This window comes from Sodiomyces alkalinus (assembly GCF_003711515.1).
Source record: "Sodiomyces alkalinus F11 unplaced genomic scaffold SODALscaffold_7, whole genome shotgun sequence".
Classification (NCBI taxonomy): domain Eukaryota; kingdom Fungi; phylum Ascomycota; class Sordariomycetes; order Glomerellales; family Plectosphaerellaceae; genus Sodiomyces; species Sodiomyces alkalinus.
In genome coordinates, this window is record NW_021167085.1 from 1636763 (window position 1) to 1647808 (window position 11046).

At 47.7% G+C, this 11046-nt stretch overlaps 2 protein-coding genes across 2 annotated transcripts; both read left to right on the plus strand.

The window, feature by feature from the left end:
• The first annotated feature begins 743 nt into the window (after positions 1-743).
• SODALDRAFT_380000 (phospholipid-transporting ATPase) lies at positions 744-5965 on the plus strand. Its single transcript, XM_028615082.1, has 3 exons — positions 744-1489; positions 1570-4718; positions 4828-5965. The coding sequence occupies exons 1-3, from the start codon at positions 1109-1111 to the stop codon at positions 5759-5761; spliced, it is 4464 nt and encodes a 1487-aa protein (XP_028465356.1). The 5' UTR covers positions 744-1108; the 3' UTR covers positions 5762-5965.
• SODALDRAFT_361266 (hypothetical protein) lies at positions 5884-9069 on the plus strand (the record flags this gene model as incomplete). The annotated part of the gene is made up of 3 exons (XM_028614352.1): positions 5884-5965; positions 6071-6168; positions 9040-9069. The coding sequence occupies 3 exons, from the start codon at positions 5884-5886 to the stop codon at positions 9067-9069; spliced, it is 210 nt and encodes a 69-aa protein (XP_028465357.1).
• Between the last annotated feature and the right edge of the window lie 1977 nt (positions 9070-11046).

Consider the following 11046-nt stretch of genomic DNA (forward strand, 5'->3'; position numbering starts at 1 on the left):
CGACTTGAACGAGATGAGAAACGGGTCATCTTTTGGCGTTCTAAGACGCGTCCCTGGAATCACCAGCCCACTCGTGGCATGAGGCTCCTTTTGCCCATTTCTCTTCGTAGGTCTCTATTCTCCATTAGTACGGAGCCTAGGAGATTGCATGGGACCGTGATAGAAATATCAGGATACCCGCCTAGCAACCTCGGAGTCTTGTTAGTTCCCGGCCCTTCCGGGACGTGGTACTTACTGACTAATTACCTCACCCCCTCTCCGCGTTTTCATGTATTAATAATAACGGTCTAACAGGGATAGGGGGTGCAATGATATGAGTAGTGCCAAAGGGGAAGAGACCCTGAATGGTACACTTGAAAGTGACATACCCGACACGGCAATTAACTCGACGTAAGAAGACTTCTTAGGGTCATTGCAATTGCTTCGTAGATACAGCATCGGACCCCCTATATGCAGTCCATATGTACTTGGTTCGAAGTATATTCGTATGTAGTACGACATGCTAGCCAGAGGTTGAGGTTGACCAAGCTCTACGGACTATTACGGGGTACTTTTTAGTGGAGCCTTCCGTGATTCGTACCTGTAACTTTTCCCCAGTCTTTACTCTGTAGGTACTTGTCGTGGTTGCGATCCCTCTGACAGCGGTTGAACCCCCTCACCCTGGGGACCCGTCTGCCTCCTGAGGCGGGAATTGCACCGCCGCCTCCCTTCCACTTCCATTCCGTCGCAACCCATCGCTCTCCACTTGCGTGTCTTCTCCGGCAAAATAATTCTTTCCTACAACCACCTGTCCATTCGTTACTATCACGATTTCGAACCCGTTCCCCCTGCACACGGCGGGCTTTTACACATTAACTCGACTATAACGCACATCTCGGACTACTGCATAAACGGACCCTTTCTATTCGTCGCCGAACCTCGCTCTACGCTCCACGCTCCCTTCGACCTGACTTGCTTTCAACACGTCTATACCAGCAGCGACCACTATCAAACACTCGCTTTGACCAACGACAATCCATCACCTCTTCCCTGGCGGGATTATCGCGGTGGCCGTCAAGTAGGTTAACGGGCCTTTGCGCCCGCGCGTAACCATAACCACGACCCGACCATGATTTCTCCGACCCTTCCGGAGGCCGAGGGGCCTGGGGCAAAACAAGAGACCCAGAAGCCCAAACGGACAGCCACCATGGGCAGCAATCTCATGAAAATGCCCATCCTTCAGCGTGCTCGTAAGACGTTCAACGTTAACGAGAAGCTGCACCCGAGCGATCCGGACCACCCCGACCACCACGGTGCCGGTAGAAAGCTCTTCGTCAACTTGCCTCTCCCACCAGATCTCCTCGATGAGAATGGTAGTCCAAGTCAACAGTTCGCCCGGAACAAGATCAGGACCGCCAAATACACCCCATTATCCTTTATACCAAAGAATCTGTGGTTCCAGTTCCATAACATCGCCAATATTTTCTTCCTCTTCGTCGTCATCCTGGTTGTAAGTATACATTCTGCAAATTCCCCCCTCGTTCACCCTTTCCGTGACCCAAGTAGTAGTTGCCAACACCTACCTGTTAGTTTTTCCCCATCTTTGGAGGCTACAATCCAGGCCTGAGCTCGGTGCCCCTGATCGCTATTCTCACCATCACCGCCATCAAAGACGCCATCGAGGACTACAGAAGAACCGTCCTCGACAACGAGCTGAACAACGCCCCGGTCCACCGGCTTGGTGGTTTGGAGAATGTCAACGTTCATGAGGACAATGTGTCCCTGTGGAGGAAGATCAAGAAGGCCAATACAAGGTTTTTCGGTACCATCTGGCACTGGATGCAGACGCTGTGGTCCAAGAAGGCGAGGGAGGAGAGGGCCAAGCGTCGTGTCGCACTCGAGGCAAGCGCCCCTCGGCCTTCCATCGATACGCTCGCCACTCAGCGTCAATCCTTCGCTTCCATACGGGAAGGCATCCAGCTGACCCCAGTCCCATCCCCGATGCCTCGCCAAAAGTTGGAATTCCCGGACGCGGCTGATCGGGAAAGAGCGGATCGGCTAAAACACCAAAACGGCAACCTTATCAATCCCGAGCTACCCGCCAGGGGCGACGCCCGCTTCCACAAGGACGCTTGGAAAGACCTCCGAGTAGGCGACTTCGTCCGCATATACAACGACGACGAGATTCCGGCAGATATTGTTGTCCTTTCCACATCGGACGCCGAGGGCGTCTGCTACGTGGAGACGAAGAACCTTGATGGCGAGACTAATCTCAAGGTCCGCACCTCTCTCCGATGCGGCCGATCGATGAAACACGCCCGGGATTGCGAGCGAGCCCAGTTTTGGATCGACAGCGAAGCTCCCCAGCCGAATCTCTACAAATACAATGGAGCTATTAAGTGGCAGCAGAAGTTTGGTGGGCCGGATTCCGAACCTCAAGACATGGTTGAGCCGTTGACTATCGACAACATGCTGCTTCGTGGGTGCAACCTCCGCAACACCGAGTGGGCTCTCGGCGTCGTCGTTTTCACTGGCCACGACACAAAGATCATGATCAACTCTGGAGTCACACCTAGCAAACGGGCGCGTATTGCCCGCCAGCTGAACTTCAACGTCATTTGCAATTTCGGTATTCTGATTGGCATGTGTCTCGTCTCGGCCGTTGTCAACGGCACTTCGTGGGCGGGGACGGACAGGTCGCTGCATTATTTCAACTTCGGATCTATCGGCGGAAGTCCTGCCATGACCGGATTCATCACCTTCTGGGCCGCCATCATCTTCTTCCAGAATTTGGTTCCCATCTCGCTCTACATCACTCTGGAGATTGTTCGGCTGCTGCAGGCCATCTTCATTTATAGCGACGTCCAGATGTACTACGAGCCGATCGACCAACCGTGTATTCCCAAGACGTGGAATATCTCGGACGATCTGGGACAGATCGAGTACATCTTCTCGGACAAGACGGGCACTCTAACGCAGAACGTGATGGAGTTCAAGAAGGCCACCATCAACGGGCAGCCTTACGGTGAAGCTTATACAGAAGCACAGGCCGGGATGCAGAAGCGGATGGGCATCGACGTCGAGAAAGAGTCTGCGAGGGCGAAGGCGGAAATTTCCGCAGGCAAGGTTCGCGCAATTGAGGGCCTTCGGAGGATGCATGAAAACCCTTACCTACACGACGACGATGTGACATTCGTCGCGCCGGATTTCGTGGCGGATTTGGCAGGGGAATCCGGGCAAGAACAGCAAGCCGCCAACGAGAACTTCATGCTGGCCCTGGCGCTCTGCCACAGTGTCATCGCAGAGCGACACGCTGGCGACCCTCCCAGGATGGGCTTCAGGGCCCAGTCGCCAGACGAGGCCGCTCTCGTCTCGACGGCCCGTGACATGGGCTTCACCGTCCTCCACGGCAACAGCGACGGGATCACGCTGAATGTGATGGGCCAGGAACGCCACTACCCAATCTTGACAATGATCGAATTTACCTCGACCAGGAAGCGGATGAGCGTGGTCCTCCGCATGCCGGACAACCGCCTCCTGCTCATCTGCAAGGGCGCCGACAGCATCATCTATTCTCGTCTGAAGCGAGGCGAGCAGGCGGAACTGAGGGGAGCTACGGCGGAGCATCTGGAGATGTTCGCGCGGGAAGGGCTGAGAACACTTTGCATCGCCCAGCGAGAACTTTCAGAGGAATTCTACGTGGCGTGGCGTCAGGAATACGACGCCGCAGCGGCGGCCTTGGAAGACCGGGAGGAAAAGATGGAATCCGTGGCTTCCCGCATTGAGCAGGAGTTGACGCTTCTCGGCGGCACGGCCATCGAAGATAGGCTGCAAGATGGTGTCCCCGACACGATCGCGCTCCTCGGTGAAGCCGGCATCAAGCTCTGGGTTTTGACGGGCGACAAGGTGGAGACGGCGATCAACATTGGCTTCTCGTGCAACTTGCTCAGCAACGATATGGAACTCATCCATCTCAAGGTCGAAGAAGACGAATCAGGCGAGACCACTGACGAGGCGATTCTGGGCCAACTCCGCGAAGAACTGGACGCCAATTTGAAGACGTTTAACCTGACCGGGGACGATGACGACTTGGCCAAGGCGAAGCACAACCACGAGCCTCCGCCGCCGACCCACGGCCTTGTGATCGACGGCTATACGCTCAAATGGGCTCTGCACGACTCGCTGAAGCAGAAGTTCCTGCTGCTGTGCAAGCAGTGCAAGTCGGTCCTCTGCTGCCGTGTCAGCCCTGCGCAGAAGGCGGCCGTGGTGTCCATGGTCAAGAACGGACTCGATGTCATGACGCTGTCCATTGGCGATGGTGCGAACGACGTTGCCATGATCCAGGAGGCCGACGTTGGCGTGGGCATCGCGGGCTTGGAGGGTCGCCAGGCGGTCATGTCTTCGGACTACGCCATCGGGCAGTTTCGGTTTCTCCAGAGGTTGGTGTTGGTGCACGGTCGATGGTCATACCGCAGAATGGCCGAGTCCATCGCCAACTTCTTTTACAAGAGTATCATCTGGGTTTTCAGTATTTTCTGGTACCAGATTTACTGCGACTTCGACATCACTTACATTTTCGATTACACGTACATTCTCTTCTTCACGCTTTTCTACACGTCGGTGCCCGTGGCTATCATGGGCGTTCTGGACCAGGATGTGTCCGATAAAGTGTCCCTCGCCGTTCCGCAGCTGTATCGCCGGGGCATTGAGCGGCTCGAGTGGACTCAGTTGAAGTTCTGGTATGTTGGCTTGTGAACTGTCATGGCAGTTTCTCTTCTTCTTCTTCTTCTTCTTTTTTTTTTTTTTCTTCTCCTTCTCTTTTTCCGTCAAAACTAATCGTGACCACAGGCTATACATGCTTGACGGAGTTTACCAATCCGTCATCGTCTTCTATGTTCCGTATCTTACGGTCGTTCGCACCAGCTTCGTCACGTTCAATGGGCTGAACATTGAGGACCGAACAAGGCTGGGGGCTTATATCGCTCATCCGGCTGTTGTCACCATCAACTTGTACATTCTGATCAACACGTACCGATGGGACTGGGTCATTCTCCTCTCGGTGATCATCAGCGACCTGACGATCTTTCTCTCTACGGGCGCTTACACGGCGGATCCGTATGCGGGAGCGTTCTATAACGCAGCGCCGCAGGTGTACAGCCAAGCGTCATTCTGGGCGGTTTTCTTCATCGTGCCCGTGGTCAGCTTATTCCCCCGGTTCGCGATCAAGGCGTTGCAAAAGGTGTACTTCCCTTACGACGTTGATATTATCCGCGAGCAAGAGAGGCAAGGCAAGTTCGCGCATCTCACGCAGGAGCCTCTTGACGGGCAGAAGACGGTGGCGGCGCGACGGGATAGCAACTCGGCGTCCAACTCATCCGACAACAGCGCGCGGAAACCCAAGCACATGCACTACGGCAGCATAGACGAGGACGCCAGGCCGATTTACCCGCCCTCTGTGGCGACGCGGACGACGCACAACGCGCGTAGCCAAAACGGCAGTGACGGGACAAACTATACGGGACATCGCATGTCGATGGAAATCTCAGGGGCCGCGGCACGGCCGTCGTTTGACCGAGCGAGGCCGTCTTTTGATCGGCTGCGGGCGTCGATGGACCGGGTGCGACCGAGTTTCGAGGCGAGCAGCGATTTCACGTCGGCAGCCCGGTTGTCCCGGATCGAGTCCAGTCAATGCCAGCATGGACAGTCAGCTGGCGTTGGCCACAAGTTCCACAGACGATTCCGGGGCTTCTCACTCACCAAGCCGGCCCATCAAAATGATTAGATGGGAGTAGTGCAGGACAGGACTTGATACCCTACGGTTGTTTCAGTTGTTTTCCCTTGCTCCCAATTACCTATTACCTTGTGTTCTCCGGTATATATATATATATATACATACATACATCCATGCATTCATTCATATCGAACGCTCCCTACCTCTTCGCCCCTGTTTCGGCACCACCCCGATTGGAGCGACCTCCTCGACAGCGTACCTCTTTTTTTCCTTTTTTTTCCATTATCTTTTTTTTTCCTATTTGTTTTCCGCCGTCTCTGTTTTGGCTGATACCACCCAATGCATCACGATCTGCATGAGCGACCTACGACATTTGCACCCGTCGCATTATAGCGACAGATGCTTGCTTCTACTTGGTTCCCGCAGCCGCCGCCTTCATGTTTCTTTCTTCCTTATCAGTTGGACTACAATGATAGAATGTTCTAGGCCTCTTCTTTTTCTTTTTTTTTTTCTTTCTTCTCTTTGTCGTTCAAGGAGTTGAGCGGCGTTTGAAGGGAAAGGGAGGGGCGGAATTAGGACGACAGCGGATTCTCACAGGTTTCTGTACTAGTTTCTTGAGGACATTCTAGACTAAGGGGCCAAGGTTGGGAATACATGATGTTCCTTCGGACCCTCGGAGAAGAAGAGGAGAAAAGAGGAAAGGGGTAAAAGAGCCTGCGTCGTGTTGTTATGGTGATGGGGAATAAAAAGACTTGCTGGGGTAATCCCCAAAATGATACAAGGTACTGTTTAGTATCCATTCTTACCTTAGTAATGCAGTGTGTGTGCAAAAGGGTGAACTTGGAGTGTAATTCAGGGGTACTGGTACGGGAATAGTCCCCACTAGCCGTCACGACTCGGCAGTTCCCTCTGCGCTACTATTCGTTGTCTTGTACCGCATGCCGCAGGGGACACTGTAACAACTTCTAAAAATAGTAATAACGCATCACTAGGTATACGCCGAAGGTAGGCTTAGTAGTACTGTTTACCTTTATATATCAGAATATAGTAAATAGTAAGTTAATGATTTCGCCTATAACTATTACGTATAAAGCCCATATAAATAAGAATTTCTTATAACCTGCTATATAATATCGCGCAAGTATTTACGGTACTTACTAGCTCTTATATCCAAAGCCCGCATAAATATAATTATCTGAAAAGCTATTATACAACATCGCGCAAGCATTTACGGTACTTTCTGGCAGCATCTTTCTATTATACATAATTTAACGCGATAATCTTACTATTAATATAATAACAGAGGACGTCTTTTTACTCTGCCCTATCTTGAATATTAAATATACACTTCTATTTAATCGAAATCCCTATTAGGCGGTCTGCCTAAGCTATAGTTTATCTCCTAACATCACTAGCCGGGTTAAAAAAGAAACTTCACCGGCCTTTTCGGATAGGTCTGTTATTAATTTAACTGAATCAACACCACCTAAAAGGGAATAAAAGCCTAAGACGGAAACCAGGGCCGTGCAGGCGCCTAGAGCCCGGCAAGGTTAAATACTAATACGGGCGCTACGGCTCGGTAAGACGGAGCGAAAAGTTAGTATAGCGTAAACTAATAAGGAAAAGTAACCCACGCCGATAAAGGAAATTAGTATTACGTTATATAGCGGCGAGTACTATATAGTCTTAAGCGGCGGTATCTCCTTTTAAAAATTCATAAATATACTCGGATAAAAGGTTATAGGCCGAGTTACCATTTTACTCGACCTAGTATTACCCACGTATTAAGATCTTATACGTTATATTATTACACAGTTTAACACGAAGAAAGAATAGTTCGACCGAGACCTTACGGTTTTCCCCTATAACGATAAGAACCCGTAAAAAGTCGACTTTTATCGAAGCGAGATATATATAACTATCACTTTACGTACGCTACTATGCGAGTCTGGAATTAGACTTTTGAAAGAAGTTTATCTTAGCTTTCTTCGTATAACGGAAGTCGAAGCCGACTAAGTTAACTCTAATATTTCTCGTAAGCGCGCGGGCCGAAAAATAACTATATAAAAAGAGCCGGAGGAAGAAGATAATATTCTAATTACGGTAAAGAAAAAAATCACTAAGCGGCCTCGCGCGGAAAAGAATAAAGGCAAAGGAAAGGCTACCGATAAAGAGTAAGAAGGATTATAGCCAGCTAATACTAGCTAGCCGGAGCTAAAAAAAGAAAAAGAGAAATAGATAGAACTAAAGCAAGAAAACGACGAATAAGTGGAACTAAAAAAAGAAAATAAGAAACCGGTGGAATAAAAGCCGCGGTAATCTCGTAAAGTCATTATACCGGCCTTAACAATAGATCTACGCGACTAAACGGTATTATCTTATTACGACAGCTTCCGGTCCTCTATAATATAGCGGACGATAGGGGACTAGCGTCGAGGTTTTAGTTCAAAATAAGAAGAGGATATTAACTAAAGAGTAGTAACTGTCGTTCGTAGTGGTCTGGTCGTAGTTACGTCGTAAAGACTAGGCGTCTTCTTTATAAGGTAGGTTTAAGCGTAGAATAGTAGTCTAGGTGAAGACTTAGATTAATCGATATCTTATTCTCTAATAGAAGTAAGACCTAGGATACTCTAGTATATATACCCGGTTATTTACTCGCTGTTCACTTACTGTTTACTTCCTGTTCACGAGCCTCCCGGTGAATACCCGGTGAATAGCCTCCGTAGTTATACTAGTGTGTCTAGTATACTAGTATTCTATATACTAGTATATCCTTACTTAGAGAGTTATCCCGTGACCCGGCATATAATATCCTCCTAAGTTATCTTCTGGTTACGTCCTAGTACGCTAATCGTCCTAGTCTGTTATACACTAGTATATCCTTCGTGCTAGTATATATTAGGCCTATTAGCTATAATATTACCTCCCCTCTTCTAGGCGCTGTCCTAGCGGTCGTATAAGTAGGTCGCCTTTCCCAGGTTTATCGTTTCCCTGTTTTTTCTTTTCCTTACTGCTAACTATTATATCCGACCGTGTGCAGAAACGTTCCGCTAAGCCCGCCGTTTCTCGTTCTGCTCTTAATCGAGTTCGAATTTCTGCCCTTATTACCGACTAGGGTTTTGAGGTTTCGCCCTGTTCGTGTTGCTTCGACTAATCGCTTCCTTGTTTTATTCTGGATAGTATCGGGCGCTACTTATCCTGTTATTCTGTTAGCCGTTCTTACGATTCTTCGCGGGTTTCTATATCTTCTAGTAGGGTTAGCCCTCCCTTTCTTTCCCGCCTTCTTCTTTTAACCGTGTGGTTTACTAGTTAACCGTATTCACGACGAGCTTCGTCGTCTTAAGCGCGAGGAGGAGTAAGCGGAGGAGGTCCTAACGATTCGTCGTTGAGAGCTTGAGGCTATAAAGGCCCGTGCTCGCCAGGAGATAAACAAGGTATTATCCTGTCTGCTCCGTCTCCGGAAGATACGTCGGTTACTTCGCGAGAAGGGGGTCGAAATAGTACGTAAGGACCTCGTAAGCGTGGAGGAGCTCGAGGAGTTAGAATAGAAGGAAGCCGAGGTTTGTTATGCGGAGTCGGAGGCTATATTAGCTACGTAGGCGGCTAGTACGGTTAACGTGATTAATTAGAATTAAATTATAGCGCAGGATATAAGTGATCTTTCGGATATTAATTTTACGTAGACCGCGGCGTCTGGTTCTAGGTCCTGATAGTGTTTTATCGGTATTACTTTAGGAGTTATTTATAATTAATCAAGTTGCCTTTAGGTTCCTATATATTATCGCTATAGTCGTAGTTTTTCCACTTTATAAAATATTCGGTGCCGTCTAGCGTCTCTCGGTGGTCGAGGATTCGTTCTGCTTTGTACACGTCGCTAGTATCCACTACGATTTTATCTTATATTATTTTTACGTTTTTCGATACTAGTTTAAGTCATGAAATATAGAAATTATTATGTATCCTTATTATCGGAGGTAGTGATAGGATGTAGTTTGTATCTGATTTTTTCTCTAGGATTTTAAATAGTCCTAATTTTTTGAAATCTAATTTATCGCTTAGTCGTTATGTTTTGATGTTTTTGCGAATAAGGTAGACGCGGTCTCCCCTTAAAAGGGTTGGTCCCTTAATCCTTAATTAATTTACGTATCTGCTTATTCGTGTTCTGACTATCTTTAGGTCGGTTCGTAGTTCTTCGTGTAGTTTTTTCATGCTTTTAACTGTTTTTATCGCTCTTAGTGCGTTTAGTCCTTCTAAAGGTTTTCTAAATACTATCGGGGTATACCCGTAATTTACTTCGAACGGTATTTTCTTTATTAACTCGTTTAACGAGCTATTATATATAAACTATATAAGTAGTAGGTATTATACCTAATTATCTTATTCGTACCCTATATAGTATCGTAGATACTATTCTAGGACTTAGTTTATAATTTCGGTTTATCTATCCGTTATAGGGTAAAACGCTATTAAATACTTATATTTTATTCCTAGCTAGCTTATAACTGCTTTCTAGAAGTTACTGGTAAAGAGTTTATCTTTATCCGTGATAATTTTATTCGGCACGCCGTGATCCCGGATTAGGCGGTTAATAAAGATACTAGCTAGTTCTTTTATTATAGTGTTTTTAATATATAGAATATAAAGAGTGTATTTCGTGAATCGGTCGACGATTACGAATACGCTATCGTAGGCGGTTCCTGTTACTAGGTCTTTGGATACTAGGAATCCTGTCACGAAGTCTATTATAATTAATTTCCATAGTCCGTCTACTACTAGTAGTGGCTTTAGTAGTCCGTAAGGTTTATATCGGCTACTCTTTACTTTCTAGTAAATATCGTAGTTACGAACAAAGTCCCTAACTCGTTCTTTAGTTTCTATATAGCCGTATTATTATCGTAATCGGCGGTAGGTCTTATAAACTCCTTAATATCTATATATTGGTGAGGCGTGTGCTTCTTCGAACGTGGTGTCGGTTATCCGATTAATGCTGTTTATTCCTCTGTTTTTAAGGGTGAGAGCTTCTCCTTCCTACTAGAGTATAGCTTATAGTTTAGGTGATTTATCGGGTGTTCCTAGTCGGCTAAGTGTATCTACGCGACTATTTTCGCTTCCTTTTATATATTAAATATAGAAGTTGAATTCGGATAGGAATTCTGCCTATCGGATCTATCGCTTATTAAGAACCTTAGTAGTGGTGAATTACGTAAGGTTCTTATAATCCGTGTAGACCTATACCGGGTATTTTATTCTTAATAGATATAGTCTCTATTCCTTAAAGGCTTTAATAATAGCTATTAGCTCTTTATCGTGGATCTGATAGTTAAGTTCCGGTCTAC

Coding starts and splice junctions, on each gene's coding strand:
- SODALDRAFT_380000 (XM_028615082.1), top strand. CDS start 1,109: ATGATTTCTCCGACCCTTCCGGAGGCCGAGGGGCCTGGGGCAAAACAA. Junction 1,490..1,569: donor TCTTCGTCGTCATCCTGGTT/GTAAGTATACAT, acceptor CCTACCTGTTAG/TTTTTCCCCATCTTTGGAGG. Junction 4,719..4,827: donor TGGACTCAGTTGAAGTTCTG/GTATGTTGGCTT, acceptor TCGTGACCACAG/GCTATACATGCTTGACGGAG.